General features: G+C 41.1%; 2 protein-coding genes across 7 annotated transcripts in view; one reads left to right on the forward strand and one right to left on the reverse strand.

The window, feature by feature from the left end:
• IARS2 (isoleucyl-tRNA synthetase 2, mitochondrial) overlaps positions 1-16324 on the reverse strand; it is a 77324-nt gene extending 61000 nt beyond the window's left edge. Inside the window, exons 1-2 of the mRNA XM_011969747.1 lie at positions 15944-16324; positions 14105-14227 (exon numbers count right to left, since the gene is read on the reverse strand). Of these exons, the coding sequence (XP_011825137.1) occupies positions 14105-14227; positions 15944-16210 (390 nt within the window). The 5' untranslated portion in view covers positions 16211-16324. The remainder of the gene's footprint in view (positions 1-14104; positions 14228-15943) is intronic.
• A 2995-nt stretch (positions 16325-19319) lies between these two features.
• BPNT1 (3'(2'), 5'-bisphosphate nucleotidase 1) overlaps positions 19320-27683 on the forward strand; it is a 41445-nt gene continuing 33081 nt past the window's right edge. For 3 of the 6 annotated variants that reach the window (XM_011969739.1, XM_011969742.1, XM_011969741.1), the window contains exons 1-2: positions 19320-19595; positions 27075-27202. In XM_011969739.1, the coding sequence (XP_011825129.1) occupies positions 27083-27202 (120 nt within the window). In that variant the 5' untranslated portion in view covers positions 19320-19595; positions 27075-27082. Of the gene's footprint in view, positions 19642-27074; positions 27203-27683 lie in introns of all 6 variants that reach the window. The other 3 variants (XM_011969740.1, XM_011969744.1, XM_011969743.1) reach the window with 3 other exon arrangements.

Consider the following 27683-nt stretch of genomic DNA (forward strand, 5'->3'; position numbering starts at 1 on the left):
AAAAAAAAAAAAAAAAAAAAAAATGTTGGAAAAGAGAAGGTAGAATAATGTAAGCCTGAAACTGCTGGGAAATGTGCTGGGGGTCTGGGGCAGGGCGGTCACCAAAAGTAGAAAGCCTACCAAAGAGTGAAAGACAGAGAGAAACCAATTCTTAATTTTATTTGAGTTCCTGATCCAGCCATGCAGGTGGCTAAAACTATCTGGACTCTACAGTTAAAATTGCCAGTAAATTCTCTCTCTTTTTGCTTAATCCAGTTAGAGTTGGCTCTTCTACTCCTTGCAAAAAGGTCTGAAATACTAAGAGTTTTATTCTGTATTTATATCACAAAACATGATCTTACTGTGTATATTTAAAACAATAGCTGGCCAGGTGCAGTGGCTCATACCTGTAATGCCAGCACTGTGGGAGGTCAAGGCAGGGAGATCATGAGGTCAGGAGTTCGAGACCAGCCTGGCTAACATGGTGAAACCCTGTCTCTACTAAAAACACAAAAATTAGCCAGGCGTGGTAGTGCGTGCCTGTAATCCCAGCTTCTCATGAGGGTGAGGCAGGAGAATCGCTTGAACCCAGGAGGTGGAGGTTGCAGTAAGCTGAGATTGCGTCACCACCACACTCTAGTCTGGGCGACAGAGCAAGACTCCATCTCAAAAAAAAAAAAAAAAGAAAAGATAATTATTTTTCTCAAATTAATGTCTTTACTCTTTGAATACATGCAGCAGAAAGTTTCAGAAGCAACATGGATAAGAGAAATGAGGAGCCTTACATAATTTAAATAGAGGTAAAGACATAACAGCAATAATTTTAAAGCAAAGATAATATCTGCTGAAGCTTCTAAGTGGTAAATAGTAAGAGTATATTGGACTAGACAAGAGTAAGCGAGACTAATCTATTTAGTTTTATTCATCAGCACCAGAACTAGACTGCTTCAATACTGTAGTATATTCCTCTCTGGTACAGCAAGTCATTCTTCATCTTTCTCTAAATTTTCTTAAATATTCAAACCCATTTACTTTCCAGATGTACGTTTTAGCTATTAAGCTCATTTTTTGTTTGTATTTATATTTGTTGTTTGTGATTACAAGAGTAATACAGCTTCCTTGTTTCAAAAAATGTCAAGCCTGGCACAAGAGCATGCACCTGTAGTCCCAGCTACTCAGGAGGCTGGGGCAGAAAGACTGCTTGAGCCCAGGGTTTGGGGCTAGCCTGGGCAAGATAGTGAGATTCTGTGGAAAAAAATTTAAAAAAAATTCAAGTGTTATAAAAATAATCAATATTGGCTGGGCACAGTGGCTCATGCCTGTAATCCCAGCACTTTGGGAGGCCAAAGTATGCGGATCACGAGGTCAGGAGTTCGAGACCAGCTTGACCAACATGGTGCAACCCTATCTCTACTAAAAATACAAAAAAAATTAGCTAGGCGTGGTGGTGGGCACCTGTAATCGCAGCTATCTGGGAGGCTGAGGCAGAAGAATCGCTTGAATCCGGGAGGCGGAGGTTGCAGTAAGCAACCAGGGTGGTACAAGAAAGCCAAGTAGGGAGTGAAGATTTCATTCCCACCGGGTAGTAATGAGAATACCTCTGCAGTGTCAGTGAAGACCCGGCGGGGAGCCTGGACTTCCACTCCCACAGAGCAATGAGGAGGCATCCCTCCCTGTTTCCAATGGGTGGTGTCAGAGGAGGATGGATGCAGAGTCAGGACTTTCACCACTGCCCAGTGGAGAGAATATCAGTCTACTCCTGCCAAGGTGTCAGCAGAGGTCGGGCAGAATGCAGTAACAAGGCACACTAACAAAAACCTTCTAGCCAGGATGGTATCAGGGAAAGCCTAGGGAGAGGCGGAACCCCTGTAGCAATGAGAAGCCCCCTTCTTCAGTGTCAAGAAAGGCTGAGTGGAGAGTCTAGACTACTGTATCCACCAGCTGTAGCCAGGCAGTGATCCCTGTCTACTGTCAGAGCGGGGTCAGAGAAGCCAGCTAACACAGAACATTTAAATAAGCTTCAGAATCTCACAATACACAAAATGTTTCAACTAAAAGAACCACTCATCATACTAAGAACCAGGAGGATTTGAAACTACGTGAAAAAAGACAACCAATGGATAACCAACATTGAGATGACAGGCAAGTTAGCCTTAGCTGACAAACACTGTAAAGCAGCCATGATAAAAACACACTTGAAAAACATGAAAGAGTAGAAAGCCTAAGCAAAGAAACAAAGTTTCAGCAAAGAAATAGAAGATACCAAGAAAAATTAAATGAAAATTTTTATAAATGAAAAATAGTGAAAATAAAAAGCTCAGTGAGTAGGCTCAAATATGAAATGGAGGGGACAATGGAAAGAACCACTGAAATTTAAGATAGATGAATAGAAATTACCCAGTCTAAAAAGCAGGGAAAAGGCCAGCCACGGTGACTCATGCCTGTAATCTCAGCACTTTGGGAGGCCGAGGCGGGTGGATCATGAGGTCATGAGTTTGAGGACAGCCTGGCCAACATGGTGAAACCCCATCTCTACTAAAGATACAAAAAATTAGCCAGGGGTGGTGGCACACGCTGGTAATCCCAGCGACTCAGGAGGCGGCTGAGGCAGGAAAATCACTTGAACCCAGAAGGCGGATGTTGAAGTGAGCCTAGATCGCACCACCGCACTCCAGCCTGGGTGACAGGGTGAGACACTGTCTCAAAGAAAAAAAAAAAAGGCGGAGATAAAACAGACTGGAAAAAACAAAAACAAAAACAAAACAAAACAAATCAGGAACCTGTGGTCCTATAGCAAAAGATCTAACATTCATATTATGGGTGTTCTGAAAGAAGACTTTTTCAGAGTTGAGAAAATACAGAATAAATAATAGCCCAAAACATCCCAGATTTAACAGGAGATATAAACCTATAAATTCAAAAAGCTGAACAAACTCCAAACAGGCTAAATTCAAAGAAATCCATGCCAAAGTATATCATAATTAAACTTCTGGAAATGAAAGACAAAGTATCTTGAAAGCGGTCACAGAAAAATGGCCTCTTACCTATAAGGGGAAAGTAATTCAAATGACAGTAGATTTCTTATCAGAAAACACGGAGGCCAGAAGGAAGTGGCACAGTACTTTTCAAGTGCTGAAAAAGAAGAATCATCAATCCCGAATGCTACAGACAACAAAAACATACTTCAAGAATGAAAGAGAAATCAAGACATTCTCAGATAAAGGAAATAGATTTGTGATCAGCAGATTTACACTAAAAGAATGGCTAGAGCACAATTTCCTAAAGGGGAAAAACAAGAAAAAAAAAAAATAAAGCAGGACCTGAAACATCAGGAAGGACTAAAAAACAGTAAGCAAAAATATGGGTAAATATAAAAAACTTTGTTTAGTCGTATCACAAATTTATGTTTCACAGTTGAAAAAATAACTGTCAAACACTGTCTTATGTGGACAGAAATGCATGTAGAGGAAATATGTAAACCAAATCACAAACAGGGATGGGTAAAGGGATATAAAAGGACACATGCTTCTATACTTCACTTGAAATGGTGAAATAGTAATACCAGTAGACTGTGATAAATGTATTCAAATATATGATATATACACATAAACATGATACACATGACATATATGTATATGTATATATGTATAGTGTATACATATGCATGTGTGATAACATACACAGGTATCTATAATACACATATGAAATATATCAACCACTAAAAGAGCTAAAAAAAATACACTCATAAACAATATAGGTAAATCAAAATGTAATATTAAAAAAAAAGTTCAAGTAACCCATAGAAAGACAAGAAAAAGCAGATGGAAAAACAAAAAAACAGAAAAAACAAAAAACAAAAAAATTAAATGGTAGCCTTAAGCCTTAATATTATCAATAATTACATTAAGTGTAAGCAGCCTAAACAAGCCAATTAAAATATAGAAACTGGTGGCCAGGCACGGTGGCTCATGCCTGTAATCCTAGCACTTTGGAAGGCTGAGGTGGGCAGATCACGAGGTCAGGAGATCAAGACCATCCTGGCTAACATGGTGAAACCCCGTCTCTACTAAAAATACAAAAAAAATTAGCCGGGTGTGGTGGCGGGTGCCTGTCATCCCAGCTACTCAGGAGGCTGAGGCAGAAGAATCACTTGAACCTGGGAGGCAAAGGTTGCAGTGAGCCGAGATCACAACCCTGCCCCCCAATCTGGGGGGCAGCAAGAAAACGGCTAAAAAAAAAAAAAAAAAAACACTTTTAATATAACAATACAGGCAAATTGAAAGAAAAAGGATACAGAAAGACAAATCATGCAAACAATTTTAAAACAAAAAGCATGTGCTCTACTAATATCAGATACAACAGACTTCAGGCCAGGCGCCGTGGCTCACTCCTGTAAGACCAGCATTTTGGGAGGCCAAGGCGAGCAGATCACTTGAGCTTAGGAGTTCAAGACCAGCCTGGGTAACGTGGCAAAACCCTGTCTCTACAAAAAAAATACAAATATTAGCCAGGTGTGGTGGCATGCACCTGTAGTTCCAACTACTTGGGGGGTTGACGCAGGAAGATTGTTTGGGCTCGGGAAGTCAAGACTGTCATGAGCCGTGAAAGACTTGAGAACAAAGAAAATTACCAGAGACAGAGAACTACATAATGATAAAAGGTTCAATCCACAAAGAAAACATAGCAATCCTAAATATGTATGCACCAAAAATCAGAGGTGTAAAATACGTAAAGCAAAAACTTACAGAACTTAAAGAAGAAACAGACAATGCACAATTATAAGTAGAGACTTTAATTCTCTCAACAACTGATAGACCTAAACCAAAAATCAGCAAGGTTATATATGAACTCAACAATACATTAACCAACAGGATGTAAAGAACATTACAAACGACTACACCCAACAAAAGAAAATGTACATTTCTATTATGTGTCAACAAAGCAAAAAATACAACAAACCATATCTTGGGCCATAAAAATAAAACTCAACAAATTAAAAAAATTTTTAAATCAGGCCAGGTGCAGTGGCTCATGCCTGTAATCTCAGCACTTTGAGAGGACAAGGCGGGCAAATCATCTGAGGTCGGGAGTTCAAGACCAGCCTGACCAACATGGAGAAACCCCGTCTCTACTAAAAATACAAAATTAGCCAGGTGTGGTGGCGCACACCTGTAATCCCAGCTGTTCCAGAGGCTGAGGCAGGATCCAGGAGGCAGAGGTTGTGGTGAGCCAAGATCATGCCACTGCACTCCAGCCCAGGCAACAGTGCAAGACTCCATCTCAAAAAAAAAAAAAAAAATGAACTGAAATCATAGAATATGCTCTTCATCCATAATGGATTCAAATATAAATGAATAAACGAAATATAACAGAAAGATCTTCAAACACCTAAAAACTAAACAACTCACATGTGAGGCCAGACACAGCGGCTCACACCTGTAATCCCAAAATTTGTGAGGTCAAGGGCAAGAGGATCACTTGAGGCTGGGAGTTCAAGATCAGCCTGGTTAATACAGCAAGAACTTATCTCTGCAAAAAATTAAAAATAAATAAATAAAAACCTATAAACAGCACACATGTGAAAAAATCACGAATCAGAAAGGAATTCTCAAGGAAAATTTCTGTTTTAGTTGTTGAAACAGGGTCTCGCTCTGTCGCCAGTCTGAAGTGCAGTAATGCGATCGTGGCTTATTGCAGCTTTTGACTGCCCAGGCTCAGATGATTCTCCCACCTCAGCTTCCCAAGTAGCTGACACTGCAGGCGCGTGCCACCATGTCCAGCTAATTTTTGTATTTTCAGTAGATACAGGATTTCACCATGTTGCCCAGGCTGGTCTTGAACTCCTGGCCTCAAATGATCTGCCTGTCTCGGCCTCACAAAGTGCTGAGAATACAGGCATGAGCCACTGCACCTGTCCTCAAGGAAAATTTTAAAAACGGCTGTAGTCCCAGCTATTCGTGAGGCTGAGGCATGAGAATCACTTGAACCCAGGAGGCAGAAGTTGCAGTTAGCCAAGATTGCGCCACTGCACTCCAACCCAGGCGACAGAGCAAGACTCTGTCTCAAAAATAAGTAAATAAATAAAATAAAAATAAATAAAGAAGCAGAAATCAGTGAAATTAAAAACAGAAAAAAAAAAAAAAAAATGAAACAAAGTCTGACTTCAGGAATGATAGCATGAGGAGTTATGTGCATCTGTTTCCTAGTAAAATTGGTAAAAATTATCTTTAAAAACAACCATTTGAAGCCCCTGGAATTGATCCTAAAGATATATACCAAACGCAGAAACATCTATATAAGACAAATCTTCAAAACTAGGTAAGAAAAGTGAGCATCTATGGTATTTGACCTAAGACCACTCCCTCTCTCCTCACTACCAGTTAGTTCAAGGAGGCCAAGACTACTCCCCCCAATACTGCTGCAGCCTAGAACACGAGGATCCCTATTTTCCCAGCTCCCAGTCAAAGGCTACCTTTCCCAGGAAGGGCAGGACATCAAAATGTCTCATCCTTCCCCAGCTACCTATTGCTGAGGCTAAGTTCTGGGCAAGTGTAGTCAAGAGGCAGAAGCTCCCTTTCTTCACTCAGCCCCCACTCACAGAAGAGTGTAGGTCTGCTGGGAATACTGGGAGTCTGATTACCCTTGTCCTCACTCGCAAGATGGTGGTTCCATACCAAGAGAGGCTGCTTAAGAGGACCTTATGCTACTGCCCACCCCATGAACATCTGACTCCTAAAGTGGGGGTATCCCTCACAGACGTGTACAGTGGTTCCTACTCCAGAGACCTGACTGGAAGATGTTGCCGGGCTGGAAGAGAAGCAGGCAGTAAAATGAATAGTTCCCAAACTCTTCCCATTAATAGAGCATTGAGAAGTTCAGCCCTAATGGGGCTCTCAGAAACAGTGAAGGCTATAGGAAAAGGCAGTTTAGAAGATCCACAGGTTCAAGATGATACAGGCTAAACTATAGGCCACATAGCTTGGAGGAGAGAACCAGGGGGAGAAACAGCTGAGAGAAGTCCTCTTGTGATCAGAACAAATATCAGACACTGACATGAAGACCAAATCCTTCAAAAGACCTCCACTTTGATTAGATTAGTCTACAGAGCAATTTATGCCCCAGGGAATTATTGAAAACAATAGAGTCAAGAGCCGGAAAATCTCACAGCTAAATAAATCGGTGTTGTCAGGGAAAGACAGGATAGGAGCTCTGCCAAAATCACTGTCATCCCAGGGTGACTGTGGACATACCCAAAGCTATGCCTCCCTAAGAATCAGAGGCTTAACACAAGGGAAGAATGGGAGGCGGCAAAAACAAACTTCAAGAAAATAATCCAGTCGGTCACAAGTAAATAACAATTACAAGCTCTCAGAGGTGCTAGAGGCCATTATTCATTTACTACATCAAAAATGCCCAGTTTCCAACAAAAAAAATTACAAGACATACAAAGAAATACAAAGTATGATGCACACACTGGGAAAGAAAGCAGAAAATAGAAACTACCTATAAAAGTAATTAGATGTCAAATGTGACAGAAAAAGACTGCAAAAGTGACATAAATGTTCAAAGAACTAACAGAATCCATGATTAAAGAGGTAAAGGAAGGTATGATGATAATGTCACATCTAACAGAGAATATCACTAAAGAAATAGATATTTTGCCAGGCAGTGGTGCATACCTGTGATCTCAGCACTTTGGGAGGCTGAGGTGGGTGGACCACCTGAGGTCAGGAGTTCGAGACCAGCCTGACTAACATGGTGAAACCCTGTCTCTACTAAATACATAAATTAGCCAGGCATGGTGCCGGGCGCTTGTAATCCCAGCTACTTGGGAGGTTGAGGCAGGAGAATTGCTTGAACGTGGGAGGCGGAGGTTGGAGTGAGCCGAGATTGTGCCACTGCACTCCAGCCTGGGCAACAAGGGCAAAACTCCATCTCAAACAAAAAAAAAAGAAAGAAAGAAAGAAAGAAATAGATGTTTTTTAAAAAAAGACCCAAAATTAAAAATTCAGTGGAGTGGTTCAACAGTAGATATAAACTAGCAGAAGAAAAAATAAACTTAAAGATAGATCAATAAAGATTGTATAATCCAAAGAAAAATAACAAAACTAAACAGAGCCTCAGAGCCATCATTACACACACCATTCAGCATACCAACAAATGCATAATGAGAGTTTCAGAGGAAAGGAGAGAAGCACGGGCAGAAAAATATCCAAAGAAACAATAACTGAAAATTTCTCGGCCGGGCGCGGTGGCTCAAACCTGTAATCCCAGCACTTTGGGAGGCCGAGATGGGCGGATCATGAGGTCAGGAGATCAAGACCATCCCGGCTAACATGGTGAAACCCCGTCTCTACTAAAAAATACAAAAAACTAGCCAGGAGAGGTGGTGGGCGCTTGTAGTCCCAGCTACTCGGGAGGCTGAGGCAGGAGAACGGCGTAAACCCGGGAGGCGGAGCTTGCAGTGAGCTGAGATCCAGCCACTGCACCCCAGCCCGGGCGACAGAGCGAGACTCCGTCTTGAAAAAAAAAAAGGAAATGTCTCAAATGTATTGAAGAACACCAATACCAACCCATACATCCAGAAAGTTCAATGAACTCCAAGAAGGAAAAAAACACAAAGAGATCAAAAAAAGACATCACAGTAAAAAGGTAGAAGTTAGAGACAAAAAGAAAATCTTGAAAGCCACAAGAGAAAAAATTATCATTACCTACAAGGGAAGCCTAATAAAACTAGCAGCTGACTTCTCAGGAAAAACAAGGGAGGGCAGAAAGTAATGGGATAACACATTCAATGTGCTCAAAGGAAAAAAAAACCTACCAACCAAGAATTTGATATCTACCAAAGTTTTTTTTCGAAAATGAAAGAAAAATAAAGCCATTCCTATATTTAAAAAATAAAAGAGAGAGAATTTGTTGCTAGCAGGCCCACTTCACAAGAAATATAAAAGGAAGTTCTCTAGGCTAAAAGGAAAGGACGACAGGTGGTAATTCAAATCCACAGAAACAAACAAAAAGGATCAGTAAAGGTAATTAAGTAATTATAAATAACAGTAATAAGTGCATTTTTTCTACTTTCTTAACTGATGTAAAAGTCAAAGGAGGCTGGGCCTGGTGGCTCACACCTGTAATCCCAGCACTTTGGGAGGCCAAGGCGGGCGATCACCTGAGGTCAGGAGTTTGAGACCAGCCTGACCAACATGGCAAAACCCCATATCCATTAAAAAATATATATACACAAAAAAATTAGGCAGGTGTGGTGGTGGGCGCCTGTAATCCCAACTACTCGGGAGGCAGAGGCAGGAGAATCGCTTGAGCCTGGAAGGCAGAGGTTGCAGTGAACCAAGACTGCGCCACTACACTCCAGCCTGTGCGACACAGCGAGACTCCATCTCAAAAAAAAAGGCAAAGTAATAATTATAACAACGTAATGCAAGGTTTGTAACATAAATAGATGTAATATGCATAACAACAAAACCACAAGAAGGGAGAAAAGAGAATATGAGTAACATTTCTATATTTTACTTAAACTAAGCCAGCATAAACCTGAAGCTGATTCTGTTAAAATGTACATGGTAAGCTCTAGGGCAACCACTAATAAACTATCTCAAAAAACACACTAAAAATGTCATTAAAGACATCTAAAAAATTCATTAAAGAAATTTAAATGCAGCTGGGCATAGTGGCTCACACCTATAATCATGATACTTTGGGAGGCTGAAGCAGGAGGATCACTTGAGGCTAGGAGTTTGATACCAGCCTGGGCGATGTAACAAAACCCTATCTCTACAATAAATAAAAGAAACTAGCCAAGTGTGGAGGTGTGTGCCTGTTGTCCCAGCTACTTAGGAGATTGAGGCAGAAGGAATGCCTGAGTCCAAGAGTTCAAGGCTGCAGTGAGCTATAATCACATGACCAGACTCCAGTCTAGGAGACAAAATAAGACAGTGTCTCTAAAAAAAATAAAAAATAAACTTATATGCTTCGTTACAAAATATTCACTCAATGTAAAAGAAAGCAGTAAAGAAGAAATAGAGAAACAAAAAAGATATTCAAGAAGGTCACAGGATACAAAATAAACATTTAAAATTATATTTTATATACTAGCCATGAACATATAGACATAAAAATTTAAAATACAGGTTGAGTACCCTTCTCCAAAATGCTTGGGACTAGAATGTTCCAGATTTGGGAGTTTTTCAGACTTTAGAATATTTGCACATACATAATACGATATCTTGGGCACGGGACCCAACTCTACACATGAAATTCACTTATGTGTCATAAATACCTTATGCACATAGCCTGAAGGTAATTTTAAATAATATTTTAAATAATTCTGTGCATGAAACAGTATTCACTGCATCTGTCATGTGAGGTCAGGTATAAAATTTTCCACTTGTGGCATCATGTCAGTGCTCAAAAAGTTTCTAATTTTGCAGTACTTCAGATTTCAAATTTTCAGATTAGGAATGTTCAATCTGTATAATATCATTTACAATCACTTAAAAAAAAGAAACAGAAAACATGTTACCAGATTATATGCTGAAATTACAAAACACTGATGAAAGAATCAAAGACCTAAATAAACAGAAAGATATACCATGTTCATAGATTGGAAGAGTCAACATAATAAAGATGTCAACTCCCCGCAAACTAACATATGGGTTTTAATGTATCCCTATAAAAATCCCAGCAAAAGTTTTTGTGTGTGTGGCAACAGAAAAGATTATTTCAAAATTTATATAGAAAAGCAAAGGAACTAAAACAGCTAAAGCAATTTTGAAAAGGAATAATATGAGAGGAATCAGTCTACCCAATTTCAATACTTATTCTGTAGCTACAATAATCAAAACCGTGGTATTCACAAAGAAATGGACACATAGATCAATGGAACAGAACAGAGCATCCAGAAATAAATCCACACAAATATGCCCAACTAATTTCTGACAGTGGTACAAAAGCAATTCATTGTGGAAAGACAGCCTTTTCAACAAATGATACCAAACCAACTAGACATCCATATGGGAAAAAAATAAACCATGACCTAAGTCTCACACATTATAAAACAATTAACTCAAAATGGATCACAGACTTAAATATAAAATGTAAAACGTTTAGAAAAAATATATGAGAAAGGCCGGGCGCAGTGGTTCACACCTGTAATCCTAACACTTTGAGAGGCCGAGGCGGGTGGATCACGAGGTCAGGAGATCAAGACCATCCTGGCTAACACAGTGAAATCTCGTCTATACTAAAAATACAAAAAATTAGCTGGGCATAGCGGCGTGCACCTGTAGTCCCAGCTGCTGGGGAGGCTGAGGCAGGAGAATGGTGTGAACCTGGGAGGCAGAGCTTGCAGTGAGCGAGATAGTGCCCCTGCTCTCCAGCCTGGGTGACAGAGCAAGACTCCGTCTAAAAAACAAAAAAAATATATCTATATACACAATAAAAAAATGTATGAGAAAATCTTCAGGCTCTAGGGTTAGGCAAAGAATTATCTTCGATATGACACTAAAAGTATGATTCATAAAAGAATAAAATGACAAAGTGAACTTCATCAAAATTAAAAAATTTTACTATGCAACAGACCCTGATAAAAGATTGAAAAGAAAAACTACAGATTGAGAGAAAATAGTTGCAAATCACATATCTGAAAAAAGGTTTATTACCTAGAATATATAAAGAACTCTCAAAACTTAACAGTAAAAAGAAAAAAAAATCCAATTAAGAAATGGACAAAAGACATAAAGGGACATTTCACCAAAGAGATTCAACCCATGGCAAATGAATATATGGAAAGGCTTACAACATCATTAGCCAATATGAAAATGCAAATTAAAAGCAAAATGAGACATCACTACATACCTGTTAGAATGGCTAAAATTTAAAATAGTCACAACACCCAAATGCTAGCAGGAATGCAGAGAAACCAGATCATTCATACACTGCTAAATAAGCATGTGAAATGGGGCCGAGCATGGTGGCTCACACCTGTAACCCCAGCACTTTGGGAGGCAGAAGCAGGTGACTCACTCGAGGTCAGGAGTTCAACACCGGCCTGGCCAACATGGCAAAACCCATCTCTACTAAAAATACAAAAATTAGCCAGGCATAGTGGCGGACACCTGTAATCCCAGCTACTTGGGAGACTGAAGCAGAAGAATCACTTGAACCTGGGAGCCGAAGGTTGCAGTGAACCAAGATTGTACCCCTGCACTCCAGCCTGGGCAAAAGAGGAAGACTCCATTTCAAAAAAAAAAAAAGAAAAGAAAAGAAAACTGCAAAACAGTACAGCCATTCTGGAAACCAGTCTGGCATTTTCTTAAAAAACTAAACATGCAACTACCATACAACCCAGGAACTGCAATCTTGGGCATTTATCCCAGAGAAATGAAAATTCACAGCCAGGCACAATGGCTCACATTGTAATCCCAGCACTTTGGGAGGCTGAAGCAGGTGAACTGCTTGAGTCCAGGAGTTCAAGACCCACCTGAGCAACATGGCAAAATGCTATCTCTACAAAAAATATAAAAATTAGCCAGGCATGCTGGCCTACACCTGTGATCTCAGCTACTTGGGAGGCTGAGATGAGAGGATTGCTTGAGCCCAGGTGGTTGAGGCTGCAGTGAGCTGTGATTGCGCCACTGCATTCCAGCCTGGGTGAGAGAAAGAGCCTGTTTCAAAAAAAAAAAAAAAAAAAATTACATTCACAAAACCTGTACATGAATGTTTTTAGCACCTTTATTCATAATAGCCAGAAACTGTAAACAACCCAGTTGTTCAACAGGTTCATGGGTAAACAAACTGTGATACATCCACACCATAGAATACCACTCAGCAGTGAAAAAATAAAACTACTAAAAAGCTTGGATGACTCTCAAGGGATTCATGCTGAGTGAAAAAAAGTCAATCCCAAAAGGTTATAAACTATGTTTTCATTTGCATAGTATTCTTGAAATAACAAAAATATAGAAATGGAGAATATATTTGTAGTTGAAAGGAATTCAAGGGAGGGTGCAACAAAAGGAAGATGACTTGGTTATAAAAGGGCAACATGAGGGATTCATATAGTTAAGTTCAGCATCTTAACTGTATCAATGTTAATACCCTAGTTGTAATATACTATAGTTTTGCAAGATGTCATCATTGGGGAAAACTGAGTAAGATGTACAAGATATCTGTATTCTTAAAATTTCATTTAAATCTACAGCTCAAATATCAAGTTTAACAAAAATAAAATTTTAATGAAATTGATATCAAATAGCATGTACCAAAATAAAATCAAGCACATCAGTTTTGTCCACTGAAAGAAGTAAATGCTTATTTTTACCATCTGATATAATATGTCTAAAAATTCGAAAGTGAACTATAAAGCAGTAGAGCATAGTTTGGCTTCTGTGGAGGTCACTAATACTGAGAAATATGCAAGATGTATAACACGTCTCAAATGTTTCAGAAGTTTTCAATATAATTTACGGCATAACATGCAATGTATACTACTCTAATAGCAGTTTGTGGTTTTTTTTTGTTTTTACTTTGAGACAGCCTCGCTCTGTCACCCAGCCTGGAGTGCAGTGGCATGAACTCAGCTCACTACAATTTCCATTCCCCCGCTCCGGGGTTCAAATGATTCTCCTGCCTTAGCCTCCTGAGTAGCTAGGATTACAGGCATGCACAACCAAACCCAGCTAATTTTTGTATTTTTAGTAGAGACACGGTTTTGTCATGTTGGCCAGGCTGGTCTCGAACTCCTGACCTCAAGTGATCCACCCACCTCAGCTTTCCAAAGTGCTGGGATTACAGGCGTAAGCCACTGCACCTGGTCTCTAATAGCACTATTAACCCATTCAGTGACCAAATTCCTGGAATCTAGAACAATGTCTCGCACAATAATTATGTACTGAATAAGATGATGTTTGCTAATATAATATCAAGCTCAAAGCAAATACCACCAATGCTTTTTTCATGCAGTACTAAAATTGTATACTGCTTTCTATGAAAATGTTTTAGTTTTATGTGCAAATGTAAATTTACATAATTATCATATAATTAGAATACACTTTTATAAAGAGTATTTACATAAACACTTTCTTTCAAGTGTCATAACCTAAATTACAGTTACCTTATTTAAAGCATGTCCAACATGAGGGTCACCATTTGCATAAGGAGGTCCATCATGAAGGCAAAATTCTGTCTTTACTTTTCTTTCTCTTTGCCATGAATAAAGTTCTGAAAATCCACATTTCTGTTTAAAAAGAACAACGATATCTAAACATCATATAAATACATACTCCTGAGTCTAACCATAAATAACAGCCAACACTTGCTTATTTCCATTCCAATCCATTCCATTCCAATCTACTCAACTCTGAAACACAAGATGAGGTTTCTGAAATGCGTGTCTAAGTACACCTCTCTTAAAATCTTTCAGTAGTTTCCCCATACACCTCAGACTGAAGTCGAAACTCTATATGATATGTAGGACCCCACAAAGGTTTAGTTCCACTAAGTTCTCGTGCATTCTCTCATCACTTCCCAGGCTTCACGCCTCATCCCCGCCATGTTGAAGGACCTGCAGATTCCCGACACACATATTCTTGCTATTCTTTGGCTGCAATGCTTGCCGTTTCCCAAATCTGGGAACAACGTGCATGGCAGTCTCAGTTCCCTTCCCTCACTTGCTGTGATCTTGGCCAAGTTACTGTGCACTTACGGGTCTGCTTTCTCATCTGAAAAAAAAAAAGTGTTAATATCCATCGTACAGGGCTGGTGTGAAAATTAAACGAGAAAACATTTGAAACTGTCACTCTTTCTGGCATACAGAAGGTACTAAAAAGCCTTTAAAAAATTAGATGAACTCTTATAACTGTCAGAATATTTAGGCTAAGTATATTTACCTAACCAATATTCCAAGAATATCAGGGAATTTTAAAGACTAGAATTACAGAAACTAACAAGAGGAATCTCTGCCCTTAGAAAGTTCAGTCTAGGCTGGGCACAGTGGCTCACGCCTGTAATCCCAGCACTTTGGGAGGCCGAGGCGGGAGGATCACTTGAGGTCAGGAATTCGAGACCACTCTGGCCAACATGGTGAAACCCTATCTCTACTAAAAATATAAAAATTAGCCGGGAGTGGTGGTGCGCACCTGTAATCCCAGTGACTCGGGAGGCTAAGGCAGGAGAATCGGTTGAACCTGGGAGGCGGGGGTTGTAGTGAGCCGAGATCGCGCCATTGCACTCTGGCCTGGGCGAGAGAGCAAGACTCTGTCTCCGGAAAAACAAAAGCTCAATCTAAAACAGGAGACAGACACATACAGACACATAGTCTATAAAGGGGACTCAGCAGAGGAAGTACTGCTACTATATATTTCAAACGAGTCATAATTCCAACTAGAGATCTAAAAGATCCAAAAAGTGGGCTTCAACTTCCCCTTCATTCATCATAATTGAGGTTTTTAAGGTTTTTTTTAAGGATGGGGGTGGTGAGGCTGTCCAGCCAATATGGTCTCGAACTCTTGGCTCAAGAGATTCTCCTGCCTTGGCCTTTCAAAGTGCTGGGATTACAGGCGTGAGCTACCGCGCCCAGCCTGGGTTTTTATTTACATGTGGACACGTGAATTTGCTTTTTACAAGGCACTGGAAAAGTGCCCTAAGTCGATCTTTTTTGCCTACGACAGAAATGGGACATACATGCGATACATGCTGGTATCTGGGCATCACTAGTGACCCCTTAATTTCCCGCTCCGGAACCTGCTACAAAGGAGGGATTCATCTAGAGATTTCTTCACTTAGGTTTTCAGCCCACAAAATCTGTGCGAAGCAGATGAATGCCGCCGATCTGGTCACACCCCCGCCCACCCGCACCCGCGTGGAGCACAGAGGTGTGGCTCCTGCCGAGCGCCCTGTGCCCGCGGCCGGATCGGCTCTCTCCGGAGGCCCTGCGCCGAGGCGGGGCCCGTACCTGCTGGATCTCCAGCTCCTTGTCCGGCTGCTGGCGGCCCAGCAGCTTCATGGGGAAGCTGGTCTGCGGCAGCAGCACCGTGTCCCGGTATCTGCCAGTATTCGAGTTCGGCTGGTGGTTACTGGCCCCGGAGACCGACCGCACCAGAAGTCTCTTCGTCGCCCCTTGCCATCCAGGGCTGCAGGGAAGGCGGGGCGTCCCCCACAAACTTCGGGCAGTGGCCAGGGCGGCCGCCTCCGGCCCGCGAGGGCGCAGCCCCCAACGCATTGTCTGGCAACCCCTGAGCGCGGGGTCCTCTGCTCCCGCCCCAGCTCAAAGGGGCAGGACCCCAGGAAACCTAGGAGAGCCGAATAAGAGGGCGCACGCGCCCGGGGAACGGAAGGGGCGGGAAGGGAGCGGCGGGGAGGGGCGGGGCGGCGGACACTGCCTTCCCGGAGTCCGCGGAGACTGAGCCACCTCCGGGTCCTCCTTGCAGCCGCCGAGGGGCGGGCTCAGATTCACGGGGGCGGGGAAAGGTGGGGCTCATAGTCCAATCACTGTGCCCTGCTTTTTTAAAATATATATATTTTTAATTTAACACAACAGAGCTGTGATTGTATCACTTTAACATGTAGCCAATAAAAAGTAAGATATTTTACATATTCTCTTATATGAAGCCTTTGAAATTTGACATGTACTTTGCACATACTGCACATCTCAATCTGGACTAAACTCATGGCAAGGCCTCAACAGGCACGCTTGGGTAATGACTACCATTGCGGGCAGCACAAAGTTCAGTGAAAATATTGTAAAATAATAAAATTTCAGCAAATCGAGTTTTAAAGATCTAATTGGCTATCATTAGATATTCCTAAACCTTTCTACAAAATAGAAAGGATCTCTGATGAGCTGAGGGGACAGGGTGAGGTTTATACGAAGAAAAGGTTGAAGAAAGCAGAAACAGGGAAGGAAAAGCAGACGCCATTTGGCTTAATGGATTTGGCTATCATCTCTCCTGATTTCCTGGAACGCAGACCTTACAAGCAAGTAGACTAGTGCAGGATTTCAGTCCAAATCAATGACTTCCCATAAATTTTAACAATATTATAAAACAATCTAACCTTTTTTTTAAGATTCCCTAAATCCCTGTTATATCCCACTCATAGAATAGTTTGGTATGTATAGCAACTTCTGCTCCTGTTTCTGACAGATTCTGCTCTATTTGATTGTCCAAATCATAGTAGTTCACAATTGTTACTATTTCATTGTAGAGTATACATCTTGGGAATAGCCTTCCTAATCGTAAAACACAACATCCAGAACATTTAGTTCACATAAATAAGAGAGACAGATTTTCTACAAATATGAAAATATGTATATACCAAAAAAGATACCAGAAAGTGAGAAACCAAGTGATAAATAGAAAGCACTCAATCAATGTCAGCCTTTCACCAGTCAGTGACTCCAGCTCTGTACCTGAATTAACTCATTTAATCTTCAAGACCAGATGAGGTGAAGACACAGCATACCAAAAAACCATGTGCGATAGGAACTATGAGTATTTCCATTTCACAGATAAGGAAACTAAGGCACATAGAGTTATGTAACTTGCTCAAGATGATACAACTAAGTAGCACAGCTGGAATTCAAACCCAGTTAGATTCCAGTGTGTGTGCATAGCCACCATCTTATGTTGCCTTCCCTACACTATATTGTGGAAGAAAGTATTTGCTACACATTAAAAAATAATAATATACAAAATGCATAAAGAACTGCTACAGATTAAAAAGATAAATGTAAACAACCCAATTAAAAAAAAAAGGGATAAAAGAAGCTGGACACAGTAGCTCATGCCTATAATCCCAGCACTTTGGGAGTTCGAAGTGGAAATATCACTTGAGCGCAGGAGTTTGAGACAACCCTGGGCAACATAGGGAGACCCCTGTCTCTAAAATAATTTTTAAAATTAGCTGGATGTGGTGGCATGTGCTTGTGGTCCCAGCTGCTTGAGAGGCTGTGGTGAAAGGATCGCTGTAGCCCAGGAGGTCAAGGCTGCAAGTGGACCATGATTGCACCACTGCATTCCTGCCTGGGCAACACAGTGAGAGCCTGTCTCAAAAAAAAAATAAATAAATAAAACCATAAATATATGGTTAAAGTGATATAATTTAAGTTATGTATATTTTGCCACTTCCCAAAAAGTGTCTACTTAACTCACAGAGTTACTGTGAACATCAAATGAAGAAGTAAAAGCCTTTTTAGGCTAGGTGCGGTGGCTCACACCTGTAATCCCAGCACTTTGGGAGGTCGAGGTGAGCGGATCACCTGGGGTCAGAAGTTCAAGACTAGCCTGGCCAATATGATGAAACCCCGTCTCTACTTAAAAAACAAACAAACAAACAAAATTAGTCCGGCGTGGTGGCGCGCTTGTGGTCCTAGCTACTTGGGAGGCTAAGGCGGAAGGATCGCTTGAACCCAGGAAGCGGGGGTTGTAGTGAGCCTAAACTGCGCCACCGCACTCCAGCCTGGGCGACAGGGTGAGACACTGCCCCCTCCCCCAACCACGCCCCCAAAAAAGATCCCATCTGTACAAAAAAAAGTTTTAATTGGCCAGGTGTGGTGGCGCGCACCTGTACCGGTAGTCCCAGCTACACGGGAGGCTGAGGCGGGAGGATGGCTTGAGCCTAGAATTGGGAAGGCAGCAGTGAGCCGTAATCGACTCTGGGCGATAGAGCAAGCTATCTGTCTCTTAAATATATATATGTTTATTTTATTTATTTTTATATACTTTATATATATTTTAATATTTTATATATATTTATGTATATATAAATACACACACATATATATTTTTAAGAGACAGATAGCTTGCTCTGTCGCCCAGAGTCGATAACGGCTCACTGCTGCCTTCCCAAAATACACATATATGTGTATATATACACACACATATGTATAAAATGTGTATATATATATATAAAAATATATGTGTATATATACATACACACACACACATATATGTGTATATATACACACATACATATGCAAGCATCTTTAACACAATTCTGATAAAGTTGCTTTGTTGTTGTGTGGGGTTTGGGAGGTGGAGGTGTGTGTGGTGGACCTGCTGAAGCCTGTCCACGGACCGCTACGGGTTCTAAGTTAAAATAGCCGCAGAGCGATATCACTAATCCAATGAACATTTTAGAACAGTGAACTCTACAAAGTGGGCTGGAAGACAGGTGAAATCAAAACCAATTTTTTTTTCAACACACTGTTGCTGCCTTAATGTTTTATTTCCTTCTTCTTGTTTTCTTTTCTTTCTTTTTTCTTTTCTTTTTTTTTTTTTTTTTTTTTTTGAGCCAATCTTTGAAAGTTGGAACACCTTTCGCTTTTATTTAATACAATAGGTGACTTGCACCTACGGAGAGCTTGAAGAAAACACGGACAAGTGGTATTTTCCCGCGGATCAGGAGTCGAAAGACGCAGTGTTAAATCCCTGGTGTGCGCTTGCGCGGAGTTTCCCGCATGCTCACTAGCTGAGGTAGGGTTGCCATCCATCGCGAAAGATTTATTGACAGTGCCAAAGCTCGGTACTGGACACGACGAGGGACCTGGATTTACGATAACGCGCTTTTGCTGCTCCTGAAGTGTCTTTGGTCCAACGTTGTTCCAGGTTTGTCACCGTAAATTACTCTCCTGCCGGTCAGGGCAAGAGCCAGGTAGATAGGATTTATGTTAAATAAAATAAAATAAAAAAGGTTTATGTGAATCAGATTGCTTCTCCAGATATTCTAATTTCGGACTTGGACTCTTGAGTGTCAATATTTTAATTGTTTATCTGTGCTTTTATTTTCGTGATCCGGAAGGTTTTTATAGCCATATATTGTAGAAATAACAAGACAAACCTAGATACTGAGTTCGTTGGTGCACGCAAATTTAGAAACTGCTTGGCACCTAAAAGTAAATTTATTTAAATAGCAAATATTCGTCCAACTGCCATTTCTACATATTTGTAGGTTTGTGTGATTTATTTGGATTTCTCTGGAAATATAATTGCTGGTTCAAAAGATATGTATGTTACACTTTATTAAGGTTCTCAAAGCTCTCCCAAGAGGGTTCACCACTTTGCCAACAATGCTCAGGAACATGTTCCTTCACACCCTTGCAAACTGGACAAAGGACAAACTCCTCTCTTTCTTTCTTTCTTTCTTTCTTTCTTTCTTTCTTTCTTTCTTTCTTTCTTTCTTTCTTTCTTTTTCTTTATTTCTTTCTTTCTCTGCTTCTGCTTCTTCTTCCTTCTTTCTTCTTCCCCCTTCTTCTTCCTCCTTCTTCCTTCTTCCTCCTTTCTTCTTCTTCTCCTTTCCTTTTTTTTTTTTTTTTTTTCAGGCAGGGTCTTGCTCTGTAGCCCAGACTGGAGTACAGTGGTGCCATTATGTCTCACTGCAACCTCGACCTCCCAGGGTCTGGTGATTCTCCCACCTCAGCCTCCCGAGTAGCTGGAACTACAGGCCTGACTGAAAAAACTAGGCGTGGTGATGCGTGCCTGTAGTGCCAGCTCTCAGGTGTATGAGGCAGGAGAATCGCTTGAACTCTAGGGGGTGAAAGTGAGTGGAGATCAGCCACTGCACTCCAGCCTGGGCTACAGAGCAAGACTACATATCAAAAAAAAAAAAAAGTATTTAAAAGTTTAGCAACTGCCCTGCCATTTATGCAAAATTAAATTTCCCCCATGATTTGAAACACTACCTTTAGTGTGTTCGGTTCTATTTCAGCAATTTATTTCCTTAATTTGTCTCACTAGCCAAACGTTTGTATCATATTTTGATTAAATCATACTTTATCATATTTTGATAATTGATAAGGGAAGTACCTCTGTTCATTGTTCTTCTTCCAGAATTTGCTCCATTATGCTTACATTTTTATTTTTTCAGATGACCTTGAACATTATCATCAGGCCGAGTTCCAAAGTATAAATAATTTTAGTATTTTGATCTGGAACTCATCATTTTTAGATCCTAATCCTCATATGATCACAATCTTTATATGAGAAGAAACTAATGTTTGATTCCTATTGTTTTTCCATCCTTCTGAACTAGCCCTTTGGCAGTTGTAAAGACTTCTTAAATGGATAGGTGTTAGGTCGATGGCCTTAAGTGCTATACAGCTTTTTTTCTTGTCTACTCCAAGCCTCAGGCCCAGAATGTTATGAAGAAAAGCCTGTACTACACTCTGAGGGTCATGTTGATTATCATTTTGTATTCTCAAGGTCAGAATACTGTTGGAGAAACCACATGAACTCTTTGCCCTTAACACTGCCCTAATGTCCCTCCCTGCAAAATAACCAAAATAAGGACAATCATAATAATGGTTAGCCAGTATATTTGGTGTTTACCTTGTGCCAGGGACAAGTGTTTTCTTTACATGTGTTACTAATTTAATAAGTACAACAGCCCTGTACTATAAGTACTATTGTCTCCATTTTACAGATTGAGGTACAGAAAATTTAAGTGGTTTTCTCAAAGTCCACAGCGGAGCCAGGATTGGAACACAGGTAATTGGCTCCAGAGCCTGTGCCCTTAACCGCTATCCTGTTTTAGATTAGGCTTTCGGAAAGACACCTTCACAAGAGTGTTTTAAGGCCCAAATATGTAAAACTGGTAGAGAAGGAAGTACAATGGTGTTATTTGAACTGCTTTAAGAAAGTTAACTTGCCTGTAGCTAGTTTAGGCCTTGCTCTTGATCTACCTGTATCATCAAAAGGTAAATCTCATTATAGTATAGGAGGGGGCATAATTTAAAAGGCTAAAAGGGACCTCTTGTATAGATTTTGTGCTTTGATAATTTGACTATTTTTTCTTTTTTTTTTTTAACCAAGAACCAAAATTGTATTCATCTGTTTAAAAAATACGTAAGAAAACGATTAAGGCTAGGGCATAGTACTATTTCATTACTAATTCAGTTTGGACCAGAGAAGTACTTCAAAGAAGAATGGTAAAATATTTTCCTATTTGCCAATTAAAAGCGATTTGTGGAATCTCTTTATAAATCATTGTGTGCTTTACATCAACATTATTTTTCCCATTTTTATTTTCTTCTATTATTTTTCCCATTCTTATATTTTATAAGCTGATGTTAGCTTTAATTGGTGGTTATTATATATAATATCATTTTGTGATGAAATTAGTAGACAGACAATGCCTGAAAGTTTTTCCTTGGAAGAAAACACCATGGACTTGGCAAATACAAGGGTAAGTAGTTGAGTCATTTATGGAGCCTGATAAGGCTCAAATGGTTGCTTAACTGGTTCAAAGGTAAATGAGATCTATGAAAAGTTATAACACCACCCTACAGTGAGGGAAGGTGATCATCCTATTACAAAAGAATTCTTACATAACATGGGAATTGAAGGAGCATATGAACACGTAATTAAAATATGGTCAAGACATCTGGGTAGAACAAAACAGTTGCACAAAGACCACATTTCTGGTGCAGAATAAATCAGATATATGCCTGGATATGGATATAAAGGAATAGAAATAAGAGCGACAAAGTATTCACTAAATTATTTCTGTTTTCTTTTCTTTTTCTTTTTTTTTTTTTCTGAGACAAAGTCTCTCTCTGTCGCCCAGGCTGGAGTGCAGTGGTGCGATCTTGGCTCACTGCAACCTCCACCTCCCGGATTCACGCCATTCTCCTGCCTCAGGCTCTGGAGTAGCTGGGACTACAGGTGCCCACCACTATGCCCAGCTAATTTTTTGTATTTTTAGTAGAGACCGGGTTTCACTGTGTTAGCCATGATGGTCTCAATCTCTTGACCTTGTGATCCGCCCACCTCAGCCTCCCAAAGTTCTGGGATTACAGGTGTGAGCCACCGCACCCAGCCCTATTTCTCTGTTTTCTATCTGAAGTGCTCCTGAATTAGTAGTAATTGTAACTGGTTTATTCCACATGTAACTCCTAGTATGCCAAGAAAATTAATCTAGCCTGATTATGGTATCATAAAACAAACACTTTATATAGAGTCATCTCTTAGTATATGAGGGAGGTTGATTCCCTGAGAATCAACTGAGAACCCCTGAGAATACTGAAATCTGCACATACTCAAGTCCCACAGTTGACCCTCCAAAACACTTTTAGATGAAAACTCAGTTTAAACAGATCATAGACTCTCTTGAAAATAAAATAAAAGTATATTTTAAAAAGTCAGCCTTTCCTGTCTACAGGTTTTACATACCTTTTCTGTCCACATTTGGTTGGAAAAAATCCACAAAGTGAACTGGTTCAGTTCGAGCCCATGTTGTTCAAGTGTCAGCCGCAGTTAGAAACCCGTTATATTGGCTGAGCACGGTGGCTCACTCACGCCTGTAATCCCAGCACTTTGGGAGGCTGAGGCAGGTGGATGACAAGGTCAGGAGATTGAGACCATCCTGGCTAATGTGGTGAAACCCCGTCTCTACTAAAAATACAAAAAATTACCCGGGCACGGTCGCGGGCGCCTGAAGTCCCAGCTACTCAGGAGGTTGAGGCAGGAGAATGGTGTGAACCTGGGAGGCGGAGTTTGCAGTGATTTGAGATCGCGCCACTGCACTCCAGCCTGGGCAACAGAGCGAGACTCCATTTCAAAAATGAAACCCTTTTCATTTTCATCTTAATTTCCAGATAGCTATTGGTCACAGTATGCTATTCATTACCTTACATAAATTTCTTTTTTTTTTTGAGATGGAGTCTTGCTCTGTCACTCAGGCTGGAGTGCACTGGCACGATCTCGGCTCACTGCAAGCTCCACCTTCTGGGTTCATGTGATTCTCCTGCCTCAGCCTCCTGAGTAGCTGGGATTACAGGTGTGTGCCACTACGCCTGGCTAATTTTTGTATTTTCAGTAGACACAGGGTTTCGCCATGTTGGTCAGGCTGGTCTCGAACTCCTGACCTCGTGATCCACCCGCCTCGACCTCCCAAAGTGCTGGGATTACAGGCGTGAGCCACCATGCCCGGCCATAAATTTCAATTCCATCTTCCTTCTGAAGAGTTTCAAACACTTCACTTATTGTTTCAGTTAGGTTCATAATTCCTGTCAATAGAATGTGGATGATAGAAACAAGATGTAAAGAAGGCTGGATACAGTGCCTTACACCTGTAATCCCAGGATTTTGGGAGGCTGAGGCAGGCGGATCTCCTGAGGTCAGGAGTTCAAGACCAGCCTGGTCAACATGGTGAATCCCCGTCTCTACTAACAATACAAAAATTAGCCGGTCGTGGTGTCAGCTGCCTGTGATCTCAGCTACTCGGGAGGCTGAGGCGTGAGAATCACTTGAGCCCGGGAGGCAGAGATTGCAGTGAGCCAAGATTGCGCCACTGCACTCCAGCCTGGGTGACGGAGTGAGACTACATCTCAGAAAAAAAAGAAAAAAGAAAAAAAATGTTAAAGGGGTTATAACGCACATCAAATCAAATATTCAGTCAGAAATTTGTGGTAGAACAATGACTATTGCTGAATGGAGATTTATAATGTCCTTTATAGTCGCAGGGCTAAGCGTGGTGGCTCAGGCATGTAATCCCAGCACTTTGGGAGGCCAAGGTGGGCAGAACACTTGAGCTCAAGAGTTCGAAACCAGCCTGGCCAACATGGTGAAACCCTGTCTTTACTAAAAATGCAAAAATTAGCCAAGCATGGTAGCAGGCGCCTATAATCCCAGCTACTCAGGAGGCTGAGGCAGGAGAATCGCTTGAACCCAGGAGGCAGTTTGCAGTGAGCTGAGATTGCACCACTATACTCCAGCCTGGGCGACAGAGTGAGACTCCATCTCAAAAAAAAAAAAAAATTAAAAAAAAACCATATATATATAGAGAGAGACACACTATATATATATATATATATATAATAGTCCTTTTGTCTAGGGAACAATCATGTGTTCCCTTATTGCGATGAAATAATGTTGATTTGATTTAGAGGTGGGAAGTTTTTGTCATAGGTTGATTCCCCATAAAACAGTAAGACAGAGATAAAGTGGAAGAGGTTTATTAGGGAGTGCTTTTGGGATCATTTGTAGGAGGGAAGGGGAGGAAGGGAAGAATATAGGAGAAGGCATCTTGGGCTGTGATGCAGTCTCACCTAAGGCCTCAGTCGACCCCATAGAGTATTCTGGAAGCTGGATGGCCCTTCAGTGCTGGGGTGGCAGCCCACTTGGGGTAGGAAATGGCCTTTAAATCTCCCTATTGTGACATTTCAGATGAAGTGATCCTTCTCAGCAGATATACTCCCAGAGAAAGATGGCAGCTAAGGGCCTTCTATTGAGAGCTGTCTCAGCAAGTGGGGAAACAAGCTCTTCAATCCTGAAGGGCATGTGGGTGGTACATCCAGAACAGTCACTAAAATTTCAGGATTTGAATTCATATTTTCTTTCTTTTTTTTCTTTTTTTGAGATGGAGTCTCGCTCTGTTACCCAGGCTAAGGTGCAATGGTGCGATCTCGGCTCACTGCAATCTCCGCCTCCCAGGTTCAAGCGATTCTCCTGCCTCAGCCTCCTGAGTAGCTGGGATTACAGGTGTGCGCCACCATGCCTGGCTAATTTTTGTGTTTTTAGTAGAGATGAGGTTTCAACATGTTGGTCAGGCTGATCTCGAACTCCTGACTTCAGGTGATCTGCCCACCTTGGCCTCCCAAAATGCTGGGATTACAGGTGTGAGCCACCGTGCCTGGCCAGAATTCATATTTTCAAAGGAATGTACAGGCCGGGCACAGTGGCTCATGCCTGTAATCTAAGCACTTGAGAGGCTGAGGCAGGTGGATCACGAGGTCAGGAGTTCAAGACCAGCCTGGCCAAGATGATGCAACCCTGTGTCCACTAAAAATACAAAAATTAGCCAAGTGTGGTGGAGGCCACCTGTAATCCCAGCTACTTGGGAGGCTGAGGCAGAAAACTGCTTGAACCCGGGAGGCAGAGGTTGCAGTGAGCCGAGATGGCGCCACTGCAATCCAGCCTGGGCAACAGAGCGAGACTCCATCTCAAAAAAAAAAAGCAATGTACTTAATTCTAAAGGCTGTTTTTTCTATTTATTTTATTAGAGCTAGAGACTTCTCTGACACGCCTTACTTTTCCAGGTGATTGGTCTTCATTATAATTTGTTATGTTGCTTGTTCTCTTTATTTGGCTACTGACAAAGATGAAGGTAAATAATAGCGGAGAATATTCATTGATTTTCAGAAAATAATTGTAGTTATATGCAATCCCTCTGATGTGGTGAGGCTTTGTTTCCCCACCCAAATCTCATCTTAAATTGTAATCCCCATAATCCCCACTGTCAAGGGAGAGACCAGGTGGAGGTAATCGAATCATGGGGGCAGTTTTCCCCTATGCTGTTCTCGTGATAGTGAGTGAGTTCTCATGAGATCTAATGGTTTTTAAGGGTCTCTTCCCCCTTTGCTTGGCACTTCTTCCTGCCACCTTGTGAACAAGGTGTCTTGCTTCCCCTTTGTCTTCTGCCAGGATTGTCAGTTTCCTTAGGCCTTCCCAGTCATGCTGAACTGTGAGTCAATTCAACCTCTTTCCTTTATATTAGGTTGGTGCAAAAGTAATTGTGGTTCTTGGCATTGGAAGTAATAAACTACCCAGTCTTGGGTCATTCTTTATAGCTGTATGAAAACAGACTAATACACCCTCCCTTTTTAATTACGCCCTACACACCTACATCCCTTATACTATTCATACCTCTTTTGGCACTTCCTAGTTTTATGCTATAGACATTAGGTTACATTATTTTATCTACAGCTCACCAAAATATTAGCTCCTCAAACAAAAATCTTACATCTCATATGTTTAGCCTCCAAAGCACCTTCCACATACTTTGCACATTACCCACCACCTCATACACAAACTTTTTCACATGCTCAGCATCCTGGGCCAGTTTCTCCTATGCTTTGACTGCCTCATCTGCAGAAAAACATAAAAAATACAGAACTTATTGAGAGAGTTAATGCCCAAATGGAGTTTTTTCCAAGTCTCTTTTAGTAAATATATATTAAAGAATTTACTCAGTTAATGGGAGCAATCCCAAGTTAGCGCTCAATTAATATGTGCTGAGTTGGATTTAAGTAAATAAAACCAGTAGTTGACTTTGAAACTAACAAAACATTTTTCTTGATCTCTTTTTAGAGTTTATCATGGCTTCCGGTAACACTGTGTTGATGCGGTTGGTAGCCTCAGCATATTCTATTGCTCAAAAGGCAGGAATGATAGTCAGACGTGTTATTGCTGAAGGAGACCTGGGTATCGTGGAGAAGGTACTCAAACTCATATCATTTCATACCAACTTTATTTTTGTTCTTGAGGTTGAGCTAAATGATGTAAAAATGTGGACAGACTTTATCAGTTAAAATAATTGATGGCTCCCTTAGGGAGACTACAAGACCCTTGTTCAAAAGGGTTTGATCTCTGCTTTGAAAATGACTCCAAAGCCGGGTATGGTGGCTCACGCCTGTAATCCCAGTACTTTGGGAGACCGAGGAAGGCGGATGACGAGATCAGGAGTTTGAGACCAGTCTGGCTAAAATGGTGAAATCCCATCTCTACTAAAGATACAAAAAATTAGCCAGATGTGGTTGCGAGCGCCTGTAATCCCAGCTACTTGGGAGGCTGAGGCAGGAGAATCGCTTGAACCCGGGAGACAGAGGTTGCAGTGAGCCGAGATCGTGCCATTGCACTCCAGCCTGGGCAACAGAGCGAGACTCCGCCTCAAAAAAAAAAAAAAAAAGACTCCAGACT

The sequence above is a fragment of the Mandrillus leucophaeus genome, unplaced genomic scaffold (assembly GCF_000951045.1).
Source record: "Mandrillus leucophaeus isolate KB7577 unplaced genomic scaffold, Mleu.le_1.0 Scaffold901, whole genome shotgun sequence".
Lineage (NCBI taxonomy): Eukaryota > Metazoa > Chordata > Mammalia > Primates > Cercopithecidae > Mandrillus > Mandrillus leucophaeus.